Below are 22,575 nucleotides of genomic sequence, written 5' to 3' on the forward strand. Positions count from 1 at the left end.
TGTCCTTCCCCATTCCTATCCTTGATACCATATCTACCCATTACTTCCTCATCACCTCTGTTCCCTTCACCAACATGCCCATTGAAGTCTGCTCCTATCACCACTCTTTCATGCTTGGGCACACTCTCCACCACCTCATCTAACACACTCCAGAAATCTTCTTTTTCCATCTCACAACCTACCTGTGGGGCATATGCACTGATGATATTCATCATCACCCCTTCAATTTCCAACTTCACACTCATCACCCTGTCAGACACTTGCTTAACCTCCAACACACTTTTAACATACTCTTCCTTTAAAATGACCCCAACACCATTTCTCTTCCTGTCCTCACCATGGTACAACAACTTGTACCCACCGCCGATGCTCCTGCTCTTACTTCCCTTCCACTTGGTCTCTTGCACACACAATATGTCTACCTTTCTCCTCTCCATCATATCAGCCAGCTCTCTCCCTTTACCAGTCATACTACCAACATTCAAAGTCCCCACTCTCATTTCCACCCTTCTAGTTTTCTTCTTCTCCCGCTGTTCGTGGCAATGTTTTCCTCCTCTTCTTCATCGTCTTCGCCCAGCAGTAGCCCAATTTCCACCAGCACCCTGTTGAGCAATAGCACCGGTGGCGGACGTTGTTAACCCGGGCCGTGACCGATCCGGTATGGGAAAATTCGATTCTGAGTCTGCATAGTTGGGTTGGCTTGTTTTACGCTGGATGCCCTTCCTGACGCAACCCTCCTCATTTATCCGGGCTTGGGACCGGCACTCAGAATGTACTGGCTGCATACCCCATGTGGCTGAGTTGGAAACTTTACTGAAAGTCCTGAGGCAATTTAAAAGTACAGGTATTGAGGTGGCGGGTAGTTTCACCAATAGTTCCTATAACCATTACCCAGCATCCACTCTTATCTTTAAGAACCTTTTCTGATGTAAAACACAGCGATTTATGACAAAGAATAGCGACTCCCCTTTTTTTATAGTTCTCATATGAGGCACAAAATATTTGCAATTCAGTCTTTTTAACTGTGCCAATATTTTCTTACGCTTTATAGGATGATTTAGACCATTTATGTTATGACTAGCCAGTTTAATATTTGCCATTTTTGTGATAAAGTAGGATAAGTCCCTGTACATTTCCTGTCAATGATACTTGCATAATATTATTGCCGAGAAACACATGGAACGAACAATTGACAAAACAGAACTTCCAATAGAACTGGTGGAAGTTATTTGAAATAAACATTATGATGTCTAATTCACAAGAACCCCTCCACCCCCGATATAACATGGGCAGGGAGATGTACCTCCCTGGAACAGGTACACCAACAGTGAAAACAGCAGTCCTCATCTAGTCCTTGTCTCTGCTGCTTCCCACACCAGATGATGATAGTTGTTAAGAAAAGAAAATAGTGTGCAGTCACCCAATTTATAATCAGAACTTATAGCTGCTATTGCTTATATATATTGAAATAAAATTACTGTTCACCGTCACACCACTAACCTTTCATGTATATGCTTTTATAAATCTTCAATCAAATCTAACGTCCTGAGAAAATTCTCTCTCACTCTTCCTGTTGGTCAGCTGCCTTCATGATGGCTCGGATTTCCTTAGGTGTCAAAACAGTCTCAGTTTTTGCTTGTCCTCCTTGAATTCGCCATCTATTGTGGAACTCCCTCTCCAGAATATCACGTTCCTCCACATGTACTTTCACTCCCAGGTCGTTCAGAGTTGGTTGTGCTTCCCACAGTGATGGGAAGGTTTTGACCCCAGTGTCCAAAAACACCTTCAACTGTGCTGGGAATGGCGCTTGTGCCTTGGTGTCACGCTCTTTGAGTTTTTTAATCACTTCTCATACCTGCTTTCTTTTTCTCTGGAGCTCAGGTGAGTAGTCTTGGTCGAAATACACTCTTTTGCCTCTGAACTGCACTTCTCGTTGCTTCCATGCTTGCTGAAGGACCACCTGCTTCACACTGAAATCCAGAAAGCGGATAATTATGGATCTCGGAGGGGCTGTGCTTTTTGGCTTTGGTATTGTGGCTCTGTGAGCCCTTTCTAGTCAGATGTTCAAGTCATCTTGTAGCTTCAGACTTGTTTTGAAGAATTCAGTGACAAATTGTATCATGTCCATGCCATTTTAAGGTTGTAAAAAAAAAAGAAGAAAAAAGTGAGCGCTGTGAATACTTTCCAGATGCTCTATCGCTCTATATTGTATTCTGAAAGTATTTACAGTGCTTCACTTTTTTCCACATTTTGTTGTATGAGTTAAAAAAAAGGCACATAAAGAAACATTAAATGTTGCTCATATATGAACAACATTCAGCATTTCTTTCCCTAGTCTTATATCTTTCCCTAGTCTACTCCTGGTAGTGACAAGCTTTTGTCAAGCTTATCATGTTTGGATAGCGACAGTCGATGGAAAGATAAATATCATAATTATTCTAGTAGTCATTAGGGAAAGGAGATACCCAGATCCAAACTTGAGGCATTGCCTTTGGATAGGCTTATTCTGCAAAAGATCAAAGGCAGGCAGTGACTGAATCCATTTTAAGGCAAATAAAAAATATGAATAAAACATGTCATGGGAGTTTTCTGGGTCTCCAAGGAAGTTGATATGTTTAGGTCTGCAACAGAAATCCTGTTGCTATTTAAGGAACAAGTGGTATGCGTTTTCAGATAATTGCTCACTGTCAACAGATACAGTAATTACCTGTAATTAGCATGACTCCATACATTTTGTTGTGCACTTATGCATGTACCTGTATTATCACTGTTTCTCTCTCTCTCTCTCTCTCTCTCTCTCTCTCTCTCTCTCTCTCTCTCTCTCTCTCTCTCTCTCTCTCTCAATTACTGCAATCCCATGACCCACTCAGTTGGAAGATGGTCAGGGTCCAGTTCTAATGACCACAGTGGCCATGCCAGTGTTCAGCACCAAAAATGAGACAGTAAGTGCACAGAATGTCACAGTATCAGTTTGCCACTCACTCATCAACACAAGTTACCGTCCCTAACTTGGGTTTTCCAACAAAACAGTTGAAAACTATATAATTACACTGGGCATAGCTCACAACTGAAAATATGTTATTGAATATATAAATGCCCAACTTGCAAAATAATGCTTCATTAATTTTGTATTTGGTGAATGCTAATTTAGGCTTAATCTAAAGAAATGTAAATTAATATACAGAAGAGTATTACTGATTGAGAAAATAGACTACATTGATATTTGTTTTTAAGTAGGTTTTGAAACAATCCTCACATACACGTGTGCTTCCAGAGGAACCGTGGCATCCTGCTTGGGGTGGTCGGGACAGATGTCCCCGTCTCTGAGCTGCTGAAGACCATCCCCAAATATAAGGTGGCACTCATACATCACACAGTCTGCTGAACTGCTTCTCACGTTCTCGCTGTCTCTCTCTTTCTCTCGCTTTCTCTCACATGCAAACACACACACACACACACACAGATGCATTCTATTACTGTATGTCTAAATCAGTTTGTTTTTTGAGTCGCATGATGGGGCTTGAAAAATGCTTTATTTCTTCAGCATTGCACCTGAATGTGAAGGCAGTGAAACAACACAAGCAAATGAACAGATCACCCCCGTAACAGAGCAGATCGCTCAGTGGGATTGGAGTTGGGCTACTGATATGTGGATGTGGGGACAATTCCCAGTCATGCTCTGTCTGTTTGCTCAGACAAGACACTCGACCTGCATTGTCCCACTCTATCCAGATGTAAATTTGTCCCAACCTTGACTGGAGACAACAGTGATGGTCTGATGTCCCATCCAGGGGGGTCATAGACTCTCATCAACTTCAGGCTGCAGTATCCATGTATAAATGTGTGAGGGCCTGCACAGATTTAATGTGTGTGCATGCTTTTGTGGACATAATGCATTTATCTGGGCATTGCTGTTCTTACTTTGGTGTCAAATTACTGGCACAATCCAAATTTGAAAAACTGAACTCTTTGTCTGACTATCTAGTGAATAACTGGAAATGCCTCTTTAGACCTTATGGGGTGGGTTTAGGGCGGGCTAAATTCTATCCCAGCAGTCATTGGCCGTGAGGTGGGGTACACCCTGGACAAGACAGCTATCTGTCACAAGACCCAACATTTTGAGACTGTCAAACACTTGCACACTCTCACTCTCACGTAATTTAAAGTGTCCAGTTCACCTAACCTGCATGTCTTTGGAAGCGGGAGGAAGACGGAACACCCAGACGAAACATGCGCAAACACAAAGAGAAGATGCAAAATCCATACAGAAAGGACCAGGTTGGAAGTGAACCTGGGACCTTCATCCTGTGATGCAACAGTGCAAACCGTGTTGCCACCATGCTGCTAGATTGAAGGATTTTCCTCAAAAGCTTTAAAATATTGATTCCAATAAAATGGCATAAATTTATGGTCATTTCAAAGTTAGCTAGCTACCTTCAACTTATCCTGATGCTGACGTGAAATTACTTTGACTTGACACAATTATGACTTTACTGTTCATTAAAATATTCTGATTAGAGGATCCTCACTGCAGAATATATTTGCCTATTTTCGTTTATTTTTGACACAAATCTACTTTTATGCTGCTCAAACTCTGTCATGCAGTAACTGAATGCCAAATCCAGCAGCAGATAAATAAGAGGTTTTGCTAATGTTCTGACACAGATTATTCACAGTTCCTGCCTGAAGTCCAATAATGACAAGAAAATTATACACAGTGTACACTAATGCATCCTGATGTCCTATGTCACATTCCCTGTGCCGATTTTCTCTGCTGAGGGATCTGAAGCTCAGTTAGGTTTAAAGTTTTGACATTTCAAAGTGTGTTATTTGTTCAGACATGGATGAATGATGCCGTCTTCTTGTATTGTGACGGGTATGTTCAGCAACAGCTTCACCAGAGGGACTGAGGTTTTTTTGCCAGCAGAAATTACAAAGAATTTGATTAGCCCAGATTCACAAATAGGTGCAGATTTGTCATGTATATTTTCTCTCTCTCTCTTGCTCTGTGTGTGTGGGGTCTCATAGCTGGGCATTCACGGATATGCCTTTGCCATCACCAACAATGGCTACATCCTCACCCACCCAGATCTGCGACCACTTGTGAGTATTACTTTCAGCAACATTGAGGTGTTCATCAACAGTCCCTTTTAGAACACAGATGGGGGTTCAAATCTATTCATTGGTTTAGGATAATGTGTGTTTGTACATGTAAGAGAAATTAGTACAACTTCATGTCTGATCACTGATTCCTCTGAGGTGCCATTTGACATGGAAAGCTGCCGGTGTCACTGCGTAAATGTGGGCATGTGTGCTCGTATGGGCTGGCGGTGGTATGGATATGAGGTGAATGTATTCCAGGCCTTTGCTGTGTCGTCTCTGAATGGCTGTGATTGCGTCTATTGTACTTGCTCCTCTCACAAGAGGAGAGAGAGCACAGAGATGGAGGGAACCAGATTGAAGAGCGCAAAGAACCCGATTAAGGTGAAAACATGTACGGTGATGATAGTGTGAGATATGGAGACATGAGAGGAGCACAGGCAATGAGGACATGAGAGAACAGAGAGACACACAGATGGATGGTTTAATTGTGGTCTAATTAAAGACTCTAATGAAGAGTGTTTAATGGCTAATGAGGGGTGGGAGGCTGTCCTCACTGACAATTCAGTGAAGAGGGTAACTCACAAATACACAATCTCATATTCAACTCATTAATAAGCCCAATACTCTGGTGTGTATTGACTTCTTTTAACATTAGTATAAAGCATAGGTGATGTACTTTGGCTTTCCTGCCCAAACAGTTAGGTCGTAAAGGTACGCCTTTGTTCCATTATCGACCCATCTTACATCCCATTATATTATTGTTTACATCTCTTCCATATTAAGTGATAAAACACAAAACATGGCAAAACATGGTTTTGTATTCCAGTTTGGCAATACAAACCTATTGTTTGGACATGGTACCCAAATTGCTTCATGTAAGACTTCTATACCCAACATTGTTGTTGTGGTAGGTCCAAGTTTTCCCATGTTGTCAGCACATGAGGTGATAAGATTGCTTCATGGCTGATTCATAAGGGCTTTTTAAACCACATTAAGTCTGGATCCTCAACCCTCATCTCACATGCAAGCAGCTGAAATAGTTTCTTTTGCTGGATGATGGTACTCTCTTTTGGGGGAAAAGTGTGCAGTTAAGCATCCTGAAGCAGCAAAAAAAACTTCTTGACCTAAAAAGAGCCAGTTGAGGTTGGTTTACATATTTCATAGCTCCTGAATGTCTCCCTTCATAGGTTTTTCAATTGAATGGAGACCTCTGGTTAGATTGAAAATGCAATGTCAGCATTATATACCCCATGTGGCCTAGTAATTCCTTGGGATCCCCCAGAGAGAGATCAAAGGCATGTCTCAGTGGAGAGATGTCTGGGCTACCTTGCTAAACCTGCTGCCACAGTGAAGTAGCCCCAGTAAGTGGTGAAATATGAATGGATAGATGGACCTGTTGACTTATATTAGAGAATTGTATTACTATTATCATATATCTTCTTCAATATTCAAGGCTAACCTTACAAATAAGCGCTAAGTGCAATTAATTGGGTCTGTATTATTTTTAGATTACAGATTATTATTTATTACACACACCGTGAGTGTGGTATTTTTGTTTCATTTTCATGCTTTTGTGTTGCACGGGCCTGTGGATCCAGTACGGTGATGGTAAGAAGAGAAGGAAGCCAAACTACAGCAGTGTGGATTTGTCTGAGGTGGAATGGGAGGACAAGGATGACACGGTGAGACAATCACGGTAAATCCACCATGATGATCATCACACCACCGCGCCCAACAAAAGTTTCATTTGGCAGATTGGTTTGTGTTCTGTGTTGCCAGCTGAGAAATGCCATGGTCAACAGGAAGACAGGGACCTTCTCCATGGAGGTGACAAAGAGTGTTGACAAAGGGGTAAGGAGTGAAAAAAAAAAAACAATTGCACAAGCACATTTTTTTTTTCAAATCTACAAGACTTATTATTTGTAATATATTGAAAATAAATATTTAAAAACACACTGTACATTTATGAAACTTATGGGTACAAATACACCAGCACCAAACAGCATGGAGATGAAATTTGGCACGTTTAAGACTGCACAATAGTTTTCCAGCTGCCCTTTAGCTACCATTTATGATGTTGATGATCACCATATCTAAACAGAATAGCAATAAATCCAAAGCTTCTCTGAAAGAATATTTGTTGTTGCTGCAGTCCTGATTAAAATCCAACAAAAGCAGCCGTTGAGCTAAAATGTACTTTTCTTAGGTGCTGAAAATGCTATTTGTGGGTGGGCTTTAAATATTACACTCTTTAACTGTAATTTGACATTAGACAAGGAGAGGACTTGATTGGTGGGTTGGTGGTCCCACCAGCTTTTGTTTAGCCATAGAAAAAGGAATGTTTTCTTGTACATAAAATGTCAAATGTGTTTCTCTGAGGGAGAAATGGCTTTCAGATGAGGAAAAAAGTGAACTTGATGACAGTCAGTGGTGAGCACAGATAACCAAAAAATTAACTTCGATAACAGATAATCAGATAACTGAAAAGTTATCTTTGATAAAGATAAAACAATAAACCACCCAGAAATGTATCGGAAGTTACAGATAACCGATAAATTCCAATATTGTCTCTGGTACATTTACAACTACTAATCAAAGGAATTTAAGTTTTAATGCCACAATAGCTTCTAGTAATATTAAAAGTAACAACAGACCAAAACAATGAGACCACACTTTTGTCTTTGAACATTCTGCCCCTGCTGGAAGTGCTTGTTTACTACAGAGCTCCCAGCATAGAGGTACTCTGAGAACAGCCATAAAGCCAAATCTCTATCAATCACAACCCTCCGGTCAGGTGGAGGTCTTGAAAAATAAAGTCATGCTGACTTATGGTTTTGATTTATAAATAACATTAATAACAATAGAATAACTCCATTAATGTCAATTCTGTCATTTTTCTGTCATCTGTACAAAGTTAAAATATAGCATATATCTTTTAATGTTGAATAATGCACTAATTCTGAGGTTTTGTAACAAACACAGACAGATCACAAAGGATTCTGGGTAAAAGTGCCTCTGCTAAACACTGATTGGTTCAGTCATTCATTATGTAAACCAACACGTTAATGTGACGTCTGTCGTGTGTTGGTGTTTACAGATAAATGTGCTTTTGTAAAATATTCCATTTTTTTTATTTGTAAAAACAGGCATTTTTACGGAGCCCTGGAAGTGTCATTGCAAAATGTTTTGCATGTGGAGGGAATGTTGTAAAACGTGCTTTACACTGTGCAAGATGCTTTTTCATGCAGGAATTTTTTGGACCGAGTTTCAGGTTAATCGCGCATCCTGCATCGTGTAGTGTACATGGAGTAACAAGCTACGTTTAACATCTCAGGACCATCTCCTGATCACCGATCGTATGGTCCAAAGAAAATCAAACCTGTTTGATATTATTCTGGTCGGCCGTCGTGAGGGTATCCTGCTGCTGAAGAGCAACAAGCATCTAACCACTCACACTGTGCCTGTGCAAACACCGCAGAGCTGTCTTGTAATGTTATTTTATTTATTTATTTTTTTGCTGCTGTTTTGTTTTGTTTTTAAACTTCATTTATTAAAAAAAAAAAAAAAAAAAAAAAAAGCTATTTGCAAAGCCAAAAAGTTGATTTGGTGCCCAGATGCTTAGTACTTAGGGTGAATACTGCCATGAACACTACTGGCCAGTAGATGGCAGTAGAGGCCTTGAAAACAAAATTCCAGATAATCCCTGTCTGCTACATTTAAAATGCATGGAATTTAACAAACGCAAATACAATAACAATGTCTATAAACCCAGAGAATATATTCACGAGAGTTTTAGGCACTAGAGTTTAATGCTGTTGTCCGTGGAGCCTGAACAGAATGTCTGAAATGCAATTGTCCTGTCGAGATTACATCATCCTACCCATAATGCACTATTGGGCACAGCATGTGCTCACAAAACCTTAAAAATTAGCACATTACTTTAAAACTAAAACATATCTGATATTTTCACTTTATAAAACTTCAGACAAGACAGTAATTTTAAATAACTTGTCCAAAATTAGTTTGGTTAAAATTTGAACCATAAGTTAAAAATGTATGCCTCTGGATGACTTAGGTGATATTGCCAGCATATTGGTATGGTGTTACAGGAAATGATTTTTTTTTTTTTTTTTTTGGCCATTTCACCTTTGTCTACAGAGCATAGAGATGCTTTTCATAGAAGCAGCTCTCTTCTGTTAGCAGAGGGTATAACTGTCCATCTGTTACAAAACTTTTAACAGGTAGATGATGAACTGATTTTAAATTTTAAAAATGCTTGTTGCTGTTCAGCTTTGTTTACTTTGTTTATTGGTCTAAAAATTACCGGACAAAATTAATCGGAAGATAATTGGTCCGATAATGGTTTTTAAAGTTATCTAAAAAGATAATCCGATAATGAAAATGTAATGAGGGTTTTATTGTAAGAATATTGTAATTTTTGAAAAGTGGATTTAAGACACAAAATGGCCAATTTAACTAATTGACAATAAAAGCTGGAGTGACCAAACAAGGCAAAACCACACATTTAATAATTTATTGCAATATTTAAAATACTAAAAAAAAGATTAAAATACAAAATCTCCAAAACACTAATTAAGATGCCAAACCTCCAACACAAAATAATGCAGCCAATAGGCGGGAACAACCAGTCCGGGTCCAGCCAAGCGTCCGCCAATACGCGAGCGTCCTCCAACCCAATGACCTCCAGTGGGTAGGTGGCTTTAATTGGATTAAGCGGGGCTCTAGGCTCAACACGGCTCTTTTGGAGACTGCACATAACACACTTCTCATGAAATGCCCGTACCTCCCTCTCCATATCAGGCCAATAAAACTTTTGGCGAAGCTGAGCAAGAGTCTTATCCACACCAAAGTGAGCCCCAGCCTCATGAATCTTCTGCCATACCTCCTCACAACGGCAGCCCCGACACACAATCTGACGATACTCCTCGTGACTCCGTCCATCAATAAAGGTCCGATATAACACACCTTCTATCACTGTCAACCTTTTCCATTGCTGGAGTAATTTTTGGGCTTGGCCAGTAAGCACTGAACGATGGGAGCGGGTTGGAACACTCCCCTCAACGACATACCCCTTAATGGCCTGGATATCTGGATCCAAACTTTGGGCCTCCATCCATCCATCCTCAGGTGTTACCTCGACAGCCGCACTAATCATTAACCCTTGACCACGCTCCTCTGCTAATGCTGTAACCCCTTTCGGTGGAACGGGAAATCTCGGCAAAACATCAGCATTGACGTTAGCTTTACCTGAGTAATATTTCACTGTATAATTAAATGAGGCTAGCTGTGCCACCCAACGTTGCTCCACTGCTCCAAGATGTGCTGTCTGCAAATGAGCCATCACCAGCATCAAATGAGCATCCACCAATGAAACCTGCACAACACCATCCTCCACAAGTGACAGAGTCACATCGTTGGAGCCGCGCACATCGGAATCCTCAACGCAATAAAGCCGACCTAATTTGTGAAAACGGCCTATAGAAACACTATATGGATGTGGGTTACACACATGGACCGGGACCCTCCCTCTCCTAACTTCCACCAGGGCCCTTGCCACACCCACAACACCAGAGCCAGGCATAGCCTCCACCAAGGCACCATAGTCCGTTCCCCTTGGTCCCATTTTGGTGCGGCCCCACACCATCAACCCCCTCTTTGGTGGGACAGAGATACTATGTTTAGAGGCTAACCTCACATACCCCACCAGGCCGTCCTCTGCCGAGGAGACCCCGACACAACGGCAGGCAGCAAATGCGTCCCTCCAGGCCTTCTGTTTTTTAAAGGCCTGTGGGAAGGCAGATTCCCTAGAACATTTAAACAAAGTGTCCCAACAGGCTCCAATGACGTTCATTCTGACAATTAAGGGGTTCAGACACTTTTCATCTTTAACAATTACCACTTCCCGACCTGGGATCGTGATACCTTCAACCTCTAGCTCTAATACGGCATAACCAACATAGGGTATCTCTAAACCATTGACAGCACTTAATCAAAACCAAGTAGGAGCCTGCCCAAGCTTAGTTTGTACAAAATGTGTATTAAACAGGCTCTCTGCCATTAGTGTAACTTGTGAACATGTATCCAAAAGACCACTCAAACGAATTCCCTCAATAGTCAACTCTGTGGTAGGACATTGGCCAACAAGAGTATCAGAGGCCCTGGTTAATGGTGATGTGACAGCAAGCCCTGCAGGTCAGACCTCAGCAGCAGGGTCTGCTAGTTTAAAGCCGGCTCAGATGTAACTACGCAATACCGAGCAATGTGTCCTGCTTTCCTACAACAATAACAGATAGGCCTACCCTGTTCATTCCAATCATGGGAGCGCCTAAGTGGATATCGCCGATTCCGCATTGAGCTATAAAACCTGGGTTGAGGTGAAGCTGATTGTAATAGTGGTTTAAGCTCCGCCACAATATCCTGTGTCAACCCCTTAACCTGCTCCTTAACCTCCGCCATGATCTCACACTTTAACTGCTCCTTCCAATCAGAACCCTGATGGGGTCCAGGCAAGCCATGCAGTTTACCAATCAAGGAACAGGTTACATCTGGTTGGACACCCCTATATTCTAAATCAAGCTGAAGGGCCTCCTGGTGCAACTCAGCAAAACCCAAGTCAGGGTTCCGACGAGCATAGACCTTCAAGGCCCGGGCTAAAGGCCCTTCACGGAGTCCCAACAACAACTGATCTCGCAAAATGCTTTCAGAGGGGGTGCTGTCAGAGTCTAGATGTTGCAACTTGCTATATAGCACACGCAACCTCAACATAAAAGATTGTATGGGCTCATCTGCTCTCTGTGTACAGCTAAAAAAGCTAGACCTCAAAATAGGGACAGGAACCTGTTCATCATACAATGAATCTAAATAAGCAAAAATTTTTGTAATTTTGTCTTTTTCATCTTCATCTAAAACTACAATTTGACATTTAGCCTCCTCAGTCAGTGCTCCCAAAACAATACTTACTTTCCTTGCCTCTGTTAAATCATGAGACCCCAAAAACCCTTTAATCTGTTCTTTCCAATCACAATACTTTAATTCATCACCTGGCCCCTTAAATTTAGGTAGCCAAGGTGCACCAGGATACACTGGCATCATCATATTTGCTCTTGCTTGGAAACACCAGCTCTCAAAAAAAATGAATCCTGCCGACAACACCAAAAATATGTAATGAGGGTTTTATTGTAAGAATATTGTAATTTTTGAAAAGTGGATTTAAGACACGAAATGGCCAATTTAACTAATTATTGACAATAAAAGCTGGAGTGACCAAACAAGGCAAAACCACACATTCAATAATTTATTGCAGTATTTAAAATACTAAAAAAACATTAAAATACAAAATCTCCAAAACACTAATTAAGATGTCAAACCTCCAACACAAAATAATGCAGCCAATAGGCGGGAACAACCAGTCCGGGTCCAGCCAAGCGTCCACCAATCCACGAGCGTCCGCCAGATATCAGCTTGTTTGGGGCGTGTCCTCCTTTCCTCCAGCGCGGCACAACGTAATCTTCCATGCGAGGCAGGGTTCCTCCCCTGCCGCTGCATGTAATGAACTTCACGACACTCGTCTCACTTCCCGGCGTTCCTCTCCGACGCCTCTCTTCCCGTGCGCCTATCACACACACACACACACACACCCAGGCCAGCGAGCGCACGGCAAACTGTCCCCCGAGGAAAACTCTAACTTTTGGAAACACCACTACACAAACACATAAAAGTGTACTCACAGACACGGCAGGGTTCTCCCCTGCCGCTGCGTGTAATCCACGTTGTGGTGTTCCTCCGGCGCAACCATTCAGCTGGAGCCAGTGGCATCAATATCGATACGACTCCTATTGTCCAGCCACTCTTCCCGCAAGCTGCTCTTCACAACTCACATTGCCGAGCAGTGATGCCGGTAACGCGTTACTTAGTAACACGTTACTCTAATCTGACCACTTTTTTTAGTAACGAGTAATCTAACGCGTTAATCTTTCCAAATCAGTAATCAGATTAAAGTTATTTCTTCATGTCACTGTGCGTTACTATTATTTTTCATTGTGGGTCGATAGCAGCATTAAACTTGGTCTGTGGGCAGGAGGTCAGGGTTCGACTGAACTGCCCACTTTCAGTGAGCTGTGAGCTTTTCATCCGCGGTTTTTTGCAGCTGCTCGACTCGTCGTCACCTCTTAAAGCACGGTGATCAGCACACCTGCACTGAGCTTTACAAAGACATTTTTATACTTTTTTTCCTCCTTTATTCTGAGCTGAGCTGCTCCGTATCTGCACGTTAAAACAGCTGATCCTCCGCGACGCGTCAACAACTAAAACTATTTTCCACTCAAATGCACCTAAACTCTCTTTCTGAGGACCACATGATGTGAAAACACAATAAAACTTTCTTATCTGTAAATCTGGTCACGTTTTCTGCATAAATAAATGTTATCCATTCTTTGTGCTCAAACGCCAAAGTAGGGGCGAATCCAGATGGAATGGGGGCGTGGGGGAGGGATGTGCCCCCCTCACAACACCCCTAGATTAATGGTCCAGTTTTGAAGCCTTTTTTTACTACAACTACTAATACTACTTAAAATAATATTAATTTCGACAAGTAAAATATTTAGAGAGAATTTAAATGTTAGAAAAATGCTAGAATGAATTTAATAGTTACATTTATAAACAATGTAGGTTCGAAATTGCAAGTTTTACTGTTACAGTGCTGTCAACAGTTAAATATGAGGTCAAGAAAGAGGTCTTTATTTTACTTTTTATAAAACAAGTATTTATTTTCATTGAAGTCAAGAAAGGGTGACTATAAAGTAACTTTTGGCAAAACAGGTATCATTGTCATGTTGAGGTGGCAGAGGGTTGTTGTCGGCAGCTGGGAAAAGTAACTAAAAAAGTAACTAGTAATCTAACTTAGTTACTTTTACAATTGAGTAATCAGTAAAGTAACTAAGTTACTTTTTCAAGGAGTAATCAGTAATCAGTAATTGGATTACTTTTTCAAAGTAACTGTGGCAACACTGTTGCCGAGTCCTTTTTCTCTCCATCGGCTGCTCTTGCCTCACGCTGCAGAGTCCTTTTATCTGCCACCTCACACACACACCGCGCTCCAGGTGCGCTGATTGCGGATGTCAAATAGAAATCAGGTGCGTTTTTGGGTTGCCATAACAACCACTGAGGAGCAAAAACTCCGAAAATCCAACCAGCAGAATAAATTCTCCCCAGGGCTGGATTACAAAAACATTATCTTCGATAATTATCTGTTATTGGATTATCGGAAGTGTGCCCACCACTGATGACAGTGACGTCCCTTTTTCAATCTATGAAACTGTTAAATCTGTGAATGATTTTTTTTTTTCATTCTAAAACTGTGAATTTGCATTTGTTTAAATGTATTTTTAATACAAAAATGGTGCAAGCCTGTCAGGTAGTTCAACTGTCAGAACTCAAAATGCTCTGTGTACTCTGACCTGCCTCACTCCATATAATTACCACATACTTCCTACCATGTACATGATCCACTAAGACCCCATTCAGACCAAGGTTTATGGGGTTTTTTTCTGACTCTGAACGGCGTATATCGGACTCAAGATGGATTGTTTTTTGTATGAGATTCGTCACTGTCTGAATGCAAATGCGGCTTGACGTTCATAAAGTCAAACTTCCACACTGTCTGTGTGCCCACAGTGTCTTCTCTGGTAGAGAAACAGAAGTGCAAGTAAATGCATGCACACTGCCGCACTAGTTTAGATGTCACCGTCAGAAAACCATGACAGCGGCGATTACAGCAGAAATTGTAATCTGCAGCAACAGACTGCAAATTGATGACGAGCTTAAAAAGTTAACTTTTTGTGACGTTATAAATTAATTCCTTTTTGAAATATCACACAAATTCATGTTTACCTGTTTGAAGCCAGGTGCCTCTCTGCATTTAAATAATCCATCAAGCTGTCTGTTATTCCACGGCGTTAAATAAGACAGTTTGTCCCTGCCACTCTGGCAAGCAGCAACACACACACACACACACACACACACACACACACACACACACACACACACACACACACACACACACACACACACACACACACACACACACACACACACACACACACACACACGTGTGCCTTGGATTTGGCTTGAGCTATATTGAGTTTGGACGCGTGTGTAGGATGAGCCAGATTTGAAAGACAGGTTTGAACGCCATTGGACTAGAAAGCCATCCGAATTGAATCTGCCTCAAGCTGGAATGCAAACCCCAGTCTGATTGGGATCTAAACACTCCTTCCAAATTGGGCAGTCTATTTAAGATGCAAATTTCCCAGGCCTCCCTCATGTCACTACTACTATTCAGTCCCTCCTTCACTACAGCATCCACCCGTGAGCTCCAATTGGGGAAATGTGTATATCTAATTATGAGTCTCCAATATGACAAGCAGCCAAACTCAAACTATGTTCTGCTGCAGCAATAAATAGGCTTTAAATGTGAGCTGTTGAGTTGACTGAATTAAGTTTTGGTGCAAAACTATTTTGTATAACTTGATATAAACTCCTCCGTTTGCTAGAGTATTTTTGACTTTTTAATCATCATTGTTGAAACTGAAAATTTTTGAACTATATCCATCCATCCATCCATCCATCCATCCATCCATCCATCCATCCATCCAAACCTACTTGGGCACTGTGGACAGGTCACCAATCTCTGTTAAACTTGATAACTCATTTAGCTGAAACTCAAAATATTTCCTGTCAGTTAAAATAAGATTATACAGTAAAGTCTGCAGTAAAGTCTAAAGTTGAATTTCTTTTTTTTTTTTGTACTTTGTCACAATCATTTTATAGACATACAGTGATGCTAAATGGCATCACTGTATTTGTGATTTTAATTCTGAGAAAACTTTTCAAAGCAGCAATTTCAGTGGCTTTATAGTTTCACAGTAGAGACCTACAGCTGCCTTAAAATTAAAATCTATATGTACTGTGGGGTACATTCAGGAACTGTGTATGTAGCAGCAGCAGCTTTACACATTTTTGGCTCACCACACCAGAAGGCACAACATCTCTGACAGGTGATAACACTGACAGTCAATCTGACTTTCTGACAATCAAGTGAATTTGCACATCTGGCCAATTCCCAAAATCCAAAATAACGTTAGTGTTGGTGCATCCTTGGTAAGTAATCTGCAGGAATGCGTACTGATAGGGTTCCAGATTTTTTTCATATCCTGCACTAAATAAATGATGACAGTTGGGTAGAGGAAATGTGATATTCAGAAAGGTCTGCCGCAAGCTTGCGTGCAGTTTGTTCCTCCATGATGCCAAACATACACAGTCACACACAAGCAAGCACTTTTCTGACTGTCACAAAAGGCATGCCACAGTTAAATCCTCAGCAGGGAGGATCTACTCTGCCAGTGGTTGTTACAGTTGGCACAGTGATGTACAGGATTGACTTGGGAATTTTGCTTCTGATTTGGTTTGCTCTGCATGCACGGATGCTCATGAGTCTCTTATCTCCACCGAGCACATGTTGCTAAATGTGTGTGAGACAGCAGCCCAATGATTCTGTTACTATGTCTCTGTCTGACAGACAGTGGGGGCATTCAGGTGTGCTGTCTGTGCAGATGTGACTGAGTGTACACTTTGCATCTTCAAAGCTGAGGAAAGAGCATTTTGCATTAGACTGATTATTACACACCCATTATGTAAATAAGTATCAGCACGCATTTTCAAATACAAACCTATTTGCAAACATGCATATTCTCTATGCTGGCACAGAGCACAGCAAAAATGTAGATGAGAGGGTGAATGAGTTAGTCAATCCAGTGTGTAGACCAGAATTCCAAAACAATAAAGGCTGTCATTATGTAACTCACTAAATAAATACATAAACCACATATGACAACAAACCTGATTGCATCTGATGAACTTTGACACATCAGATCAAATGTAAGGGCTCCTTCACACATAGTACAATTAAGTCTCTGGGCGACTCACGGCAGAACAGCTCGTATGAGCGAACCACGAAAACATTGAGCCAACAGACAGGAGTGCATGATCCCGGTGCGACAGTGTCATACACGTGGGAACACAGTTCGATGTGTAACCACATCACGCAGTTGTGTTGAATGTGGAGCACTTCCTGGATCGACAATGGAGGAGATCTTGTGGGATCTTGTGTGAATTCAGTGGCAAGTTGAGACTGACATAGGAAGTGCCAAAATTTGAGTCCACAATGAAACTGGAAACAGAAATGTTGAACACTTGCAGGATCGACACTTTCTGGATTGACAATAGAGGAGATCTCGTGGGATCTCGTGGGAATTCAGTGGCAAGTTGACATTGAAACAGGAAGTTACCAAATTTTGAGCCCACAATGAAACAGGAAATGTCAGATGTTGAACACTTCCTGGAGCTACAGAAGAGAATATTAACCTGTTTTTCATTATGGTGTTTTTGCACTGGTATGTTTGTTGGTCTCAATTAAAAAAAGAAAATAAAATTTTAAAAAGAGAAAGAGGAGATCTCACGTGAAAAGAGGAGATCTCACGAGAATTCAGTGCACAGTCGGCACTGAAACAGGAAATGCGAAATGTTGAGTCGACATTGAATCCGGGAACGCTAAAGTGAGAGGCAGCATTCATCTTGATGGCACATGAGGTCAGCCAGGGACCATTTAGTGTGTAAATTGCATGAAGTTTTTTTTAGCCATGCAAATGCTCCCCAGAAGCATTTACAGAAAATACAATCTGAAGGGCCTAAATGAGATGGTGAGGACTTTCCAGGCATGTGAGAGGCACATAAAGAAAAATGCTTAAAATGGCAGGGAGTTAAGATGGCTGTAATTGGAGCAGTCTGGGAGGCTTTAGCTGAAGGTTTTTAGCCATGCTAATGCTCCCCAGAAGCATTTACTGAACAAAGTCTGAAAAACCTAAATGACATGGTGAGCTGCTGAAGATGCCCATGCCATATACATATTAACTTCAAAAACAAGTATTTGGTGCACAAGTTTGAATTATTTTGAATCTTCTGTCATCTAGACAGAGTCAAAATTATACAAGCATGTTCAAATATATACATGCATTCACTTAAATCTTTTAATAAGTGGTGCTGAAGGTTGTACAATGTCTTTTAATGTGACGAGGTCAAGACCTATTGACTCCTCATTAGTGATCATGATTGACAACAACTGCTAGCTTCTCTTTGACATCATATAATGGAAGCGTCTGACAGCACTCAGTCAACAGTACTCAGAACAATGGGAAAGTTCAAAGAACTTGGGAAGGACTAGGAAGGAGAACTGTAGCTCTAAACAAGTCGGGAAGGCCTCTTGAAGCCATTTCTAAGCAACTACATTTTCCAAGATCATCAGTTCAAACAACTGCACATCTAAGTACAAGTTAGTCAGATGTGTCACCAATTTCCCAAGGCCTGGAGGAAGACCTGAAATGTCACCCTCAGATGAGAGGAAATTGGTTAGGGTGTTCTGGAGCAACCCAGGAACTACCAAGGCTCAGGCCTGCCATGAACTGGAAACTGCTGGAATACCAGTGCCACTGTCCACAGTGAAGCAAGTTTTGTATCGCCATGGACTGAGAGGGTTTAGAAAAAAAGAAGCCCCGGAAAACTGGTTGGTTCCAGCAGTAATCTGGAATGGCCTTCCCAAAGCCCTGACCTCAGTCCTATTGAAAATTTGTATACAATGCATAAAATCCAGATCTGTGCCAAGGAATCAGTCAGTTTAAATGTACTGTACCAGTTCTGCCAAGAAGAGTGGTCGAATATCTAGCCAGAATTATGTCAGGAGCTTGTTAATGACTAACAGAAGGCAATCGAAGAAGCTTTAGGACATCAGAAACACATTTGAAACTGAACAATGTGTTTTGCATTCAAAATTGCATCCAAAATGGCTGTCAAATGACCATTTTACATTAACATCCCTCTGAAGGGCATCATATTAACAAAAAAAGAATTAATAATTTTAGAACTTCAGCCATTTTGGATGCCATGTTTATTACCTAGGTTGAGGCCAGTTTTAGTTTGGGAAGAATGAGAATGTGTTTTGGGGTTGCGTGAGGAATTTAAAAAGTTGGTTTGGCTTCACTAAAAAGGAGAGGGTACACAGTGGGTGAGATTCGTTCCCCTCAATTCAATTCAAACTTGACCATTCCTGTGACAACCTTTGCTTTTACTCTGTCCACCACTAGATGGAGACACATTGCAGTGAATCAGGTAAGTGTCATCACACTGCCTTCTGTCCACCGCTGTGTGCAGGTGAATGTTTGAATCTCTGTATTGCAGAAACGAGTGCTGGTATTGCATAATGATTATTACTACACAGACATCAAGGGGACGCCTTTCAGGTAAGAATTAATTTTTCAAATAAAGCGAACAACTCTTATTATGACTGAAGGTTTAATTTTCTTTCTTTTTCCTTTTTTGTGTACAAAAAACTGATGAGATGTCTCTTTAATTTTAGTTTGGGGGTCGCTCTTTCCAGAGGTCATGGGAAGTTCTTCTTCAAAGGGAATGTCACAGTGGAGGAAGGTATTATGTCCTCTGTCTTCTTCTCTTTACTCACTTTTACATATTTGTTTCCTGTTTTGTCTGCTTTGGATGGTATTTTTACTCCCACATCACTTTCATTATTTTTGTCTATTGCTTGCTGACATATGTGTGTAAGACAAAACTGACCATTGGGGGAGAAAAGACCCCCCGATGTGAAATTAAGTGGTGAAATCCACGTTTTCATCTCCAACCACATGTATGTTGATATTCATATGGTGGTATGCAGCAGCGTGTGTGTGTGTACAGTGGGACCAGAAAGTATTTTGTCAGCCCCTGATTGTGCAAGTTCTCTTACTTAGGAAGATGAGAGAGGTCTGTAATTTTCAACATAGGTACACTTCAACTATGAGAGACAAAATGAGAAAAAAAACAATCCAGGAAATCACATTGTAGGATTTTTAAAGAATTTATTTGTAAATTATGGTGGGAAATAAGTATTTGGTCACCCACAAACAAGCAAGATTTCTGGCTCTCCCAGACCTGTAACTTCTTCTTTAAGAAGCTCTTCTGTCCTCCACCTGTTACCTGTATTAATGGCATCTGTTGGAACTCATTATCTGTATAAAAGACACCTATCCACAGCCTCAAACAGTCAGACTCCAAACTCAACCATGGCCAAGACCAAAGAGATGTCAAAGGACACCAGGAAGAAAATTATAGACCTGCACCAGGCTAGGAAGAGTGAGTCTACAATAGTCAAGCAGGTTGTTGTGAATAAATCAACTGTGGGAGCAATTGTAAGAAAATGGAAGTCATACAAGACCATTGATAATCTCCCTCGATCTGGGGATCCATGCAAGATGTCATCCCATGGGGTCAAAATGATCATGAGAACGGTGAACAAAAGCCCAGAACTACATGGAGGGACCTGAATGACCTGCAGAGAGCTGGGACCAAAAGCTACACACTACGCAGAGTGGGACTCAAATCCTGCAGTGCTAGACGTGTCCCCCTGCTTAAGCCAGTATGTGTCCAGGCCCCTCTGAAGCTTGCCAGAGAGCATATGGGTGATCCAGAAGAGGATTGGGAGAATATCATGTGGTCAGATGAAACCAAAATAGAACATTTTTGTAAAAACTCAACTCATCGTGTTTGGAGGAAGAAGAATGCTGAGTTGCATTCCAAGAACACCATATCTACTGTGAAGCATGGGGGTGGAAACATCATGCTTTGGGGCGGTTTTTCTGCAAAGGGGACAGGATGCCTGATCCGTGTTAAGGGAAAAATGAACAGGGCCATGTATCATAAGAGCATTGAAGATGCAATGTGGCTAGGTCTTCCAGCATGACAATGATCCCAAACACACTGCTCGTGCAATGAAGGAGTGGCTTCGTAAAAAGCATTTCAAGGTCCTGGAGTGGCCGAGCCAGTCTCCAGACGTCAACCCCATAGAAAATTTGTTGAGGGAGTTGAAAGTCCGTGTTGCCCAGCGACAGCCGGAAAACATCACTGCTCTAGAGGAGATCTGCATGGAGGAATGGGCCAAAATACCAGTTACAATGTGTTCAAACACGGTGAAGTCTTACAGGAAACATGTGACCTCTGTCATTGCCAACACGTTATGTTACAAAGAATTGAGTTGAATTTTTGTTACTGACCAAATACTTATTTTCCACCATAATTTACAAATGAATTCTTTAAAAATCTTACAATGTGATTTCCTGGATTTTCTTTTCTCATTTTGTCTCTCATAGTTGAAGTGTACCTATGATGAAAATTACAGACCTCTCTCATCTTTATAAGAGAACTTGCACAATCAGGGACTGACTAAATACTTTTTTGCCCCACTGTACATGTGTGCGTGTGTCAATTTTTAAGCATGTCCATCGCACTGAGGCCTCTGAGCATGACTTGACTTTTCCTGATCTCATCAGACATGTCACAGTCAATAAAAAAACATGTTTATCACATACTGGATGTGAAAGTGAGTGTGTGCAAATGTGCACACACATATGAGGTGCAGACATCTCCCCCTGTTATTATGTATGCATATTGAGCACTTCTGCATATATAGTTTGAGAGCTGTAGTTCTTGTTTTGCTGCAGGACTTCATGACTTGGAGCATCCTGATGTGGCACTGGCAGATGAATGGTAAGACACACACACACACACAAAACATTCTCTATTGCCACATAAAAATGTACACACAAAGAAGGTGTGATTGTAGTCTGACCATTCTGCTGATTGTGTCAGTCTGACCATTCTGCTGATTTACTCATGTGGCATTCGTATGGGGCTAATTGCATTACTAATTTCTAAAATGCTTAAATGTATAATTTCATGATAATACAGCATTTGTACAATTCAGATCAACTTGTTATTCTTCATACAGTCCAAAGTCATAATATTAGCCATCACAAAGCCCTATAAACAAGTAAGGACTCGACCTTATGCACCCCTTGAGCACAATAATAACACTGATAAGGAAAAAACTCTCTCAGGCATTTATTTAATTAAAGGAAGAAATCTCAGGCAGATCAGACAGCATGGGGTCACCATTTGCTTTGGTCTTACTAACAAGACAGTACATAACACAACACTGTTAGATCAAGCAGTGACAGAAATGTCACAGCTTAGTAACCATATATATTCCAGTGACAGATGGCTGAAGAGTAAACAAAGAGGTGAAGTTTTGAGTCCCAGTAAAATAGACTTGATTAGTCAGTCACCTATACCATTGATGTCAGGTCAGTCTTTTAAATGTTATATTACCCATACCTCACCACAACTCTGATACATTTCCACTATCCCCATAAAATGTCTCCATATCTGGCAAAGCAAGTTCTGGAGTTCAAATTTTCCAGCATAGACTTGATGTAAGTAAAATCACATTCAGTCCTGTTCAGTTATTTCATGGCATTTGAAGGGCACATATGTCAATGGATCAATGGATGTGAT

The 22,575-nt window shown here is 41.1% G+C and overlaps 1 protein-coding gene across 1 annotated transcript in view; it reads left to right on the top strand.

The window, feature by feature from the left end:
* Nucleotides 1-22,575, top strand: part of cacna2d3a (calcium channel, voltage-dependent, alpha 2/delta subunit 3a) — a 629,699-nt gene that overhangs the window by 482,490 nt on the left and 124,634 nt on the right. The window contains exons 14-21 of the mRNA XM_034172543.1: nt 2,871-2,942; nt 3,275-3,355; nt 5,029-5,103; nt 6,702-6,785; nt 6,883-6,954; nt 19,411-19,472; nt 19,589-19,656; nt 21,723-21,768. Coding sequence (XP_034028434.1) covers nt 2,871-2,942; nt 3,275-3,355; nt 5,029-5,103; nt 6,702-6,785; nt 6,883-6,954; nt 19,411-19,472; nt 19,589-19,656; nt 21,723-21,768 — 560 coding nt within the window. The remainder of the gene's footprint in view (nt 1-2,870; nt 2,943-3,274; nt 3,356-5,028; nt 5,104-6,701; nt 6,786-6,882; nt 6,955-19,410; nt 19,473-19,588; nt 19,657-21,722; nt 21,769-22,575) is intronic.

Source organism: Thalassophryne amazonica, chromosome 6 (assembly GCF_902500255.1).
Source record: "Thalassophryne amazonica chromosome 6, fThaAma1.1, whole genome shotgun sequence".
NCBI classification, from domain to species: Eukaryota; Metazoa; Chordata; class Actinopteri; order Batrachoidiformes; family Batrachoididae; genus Thalassophryne; species Thalassophryne amazonica.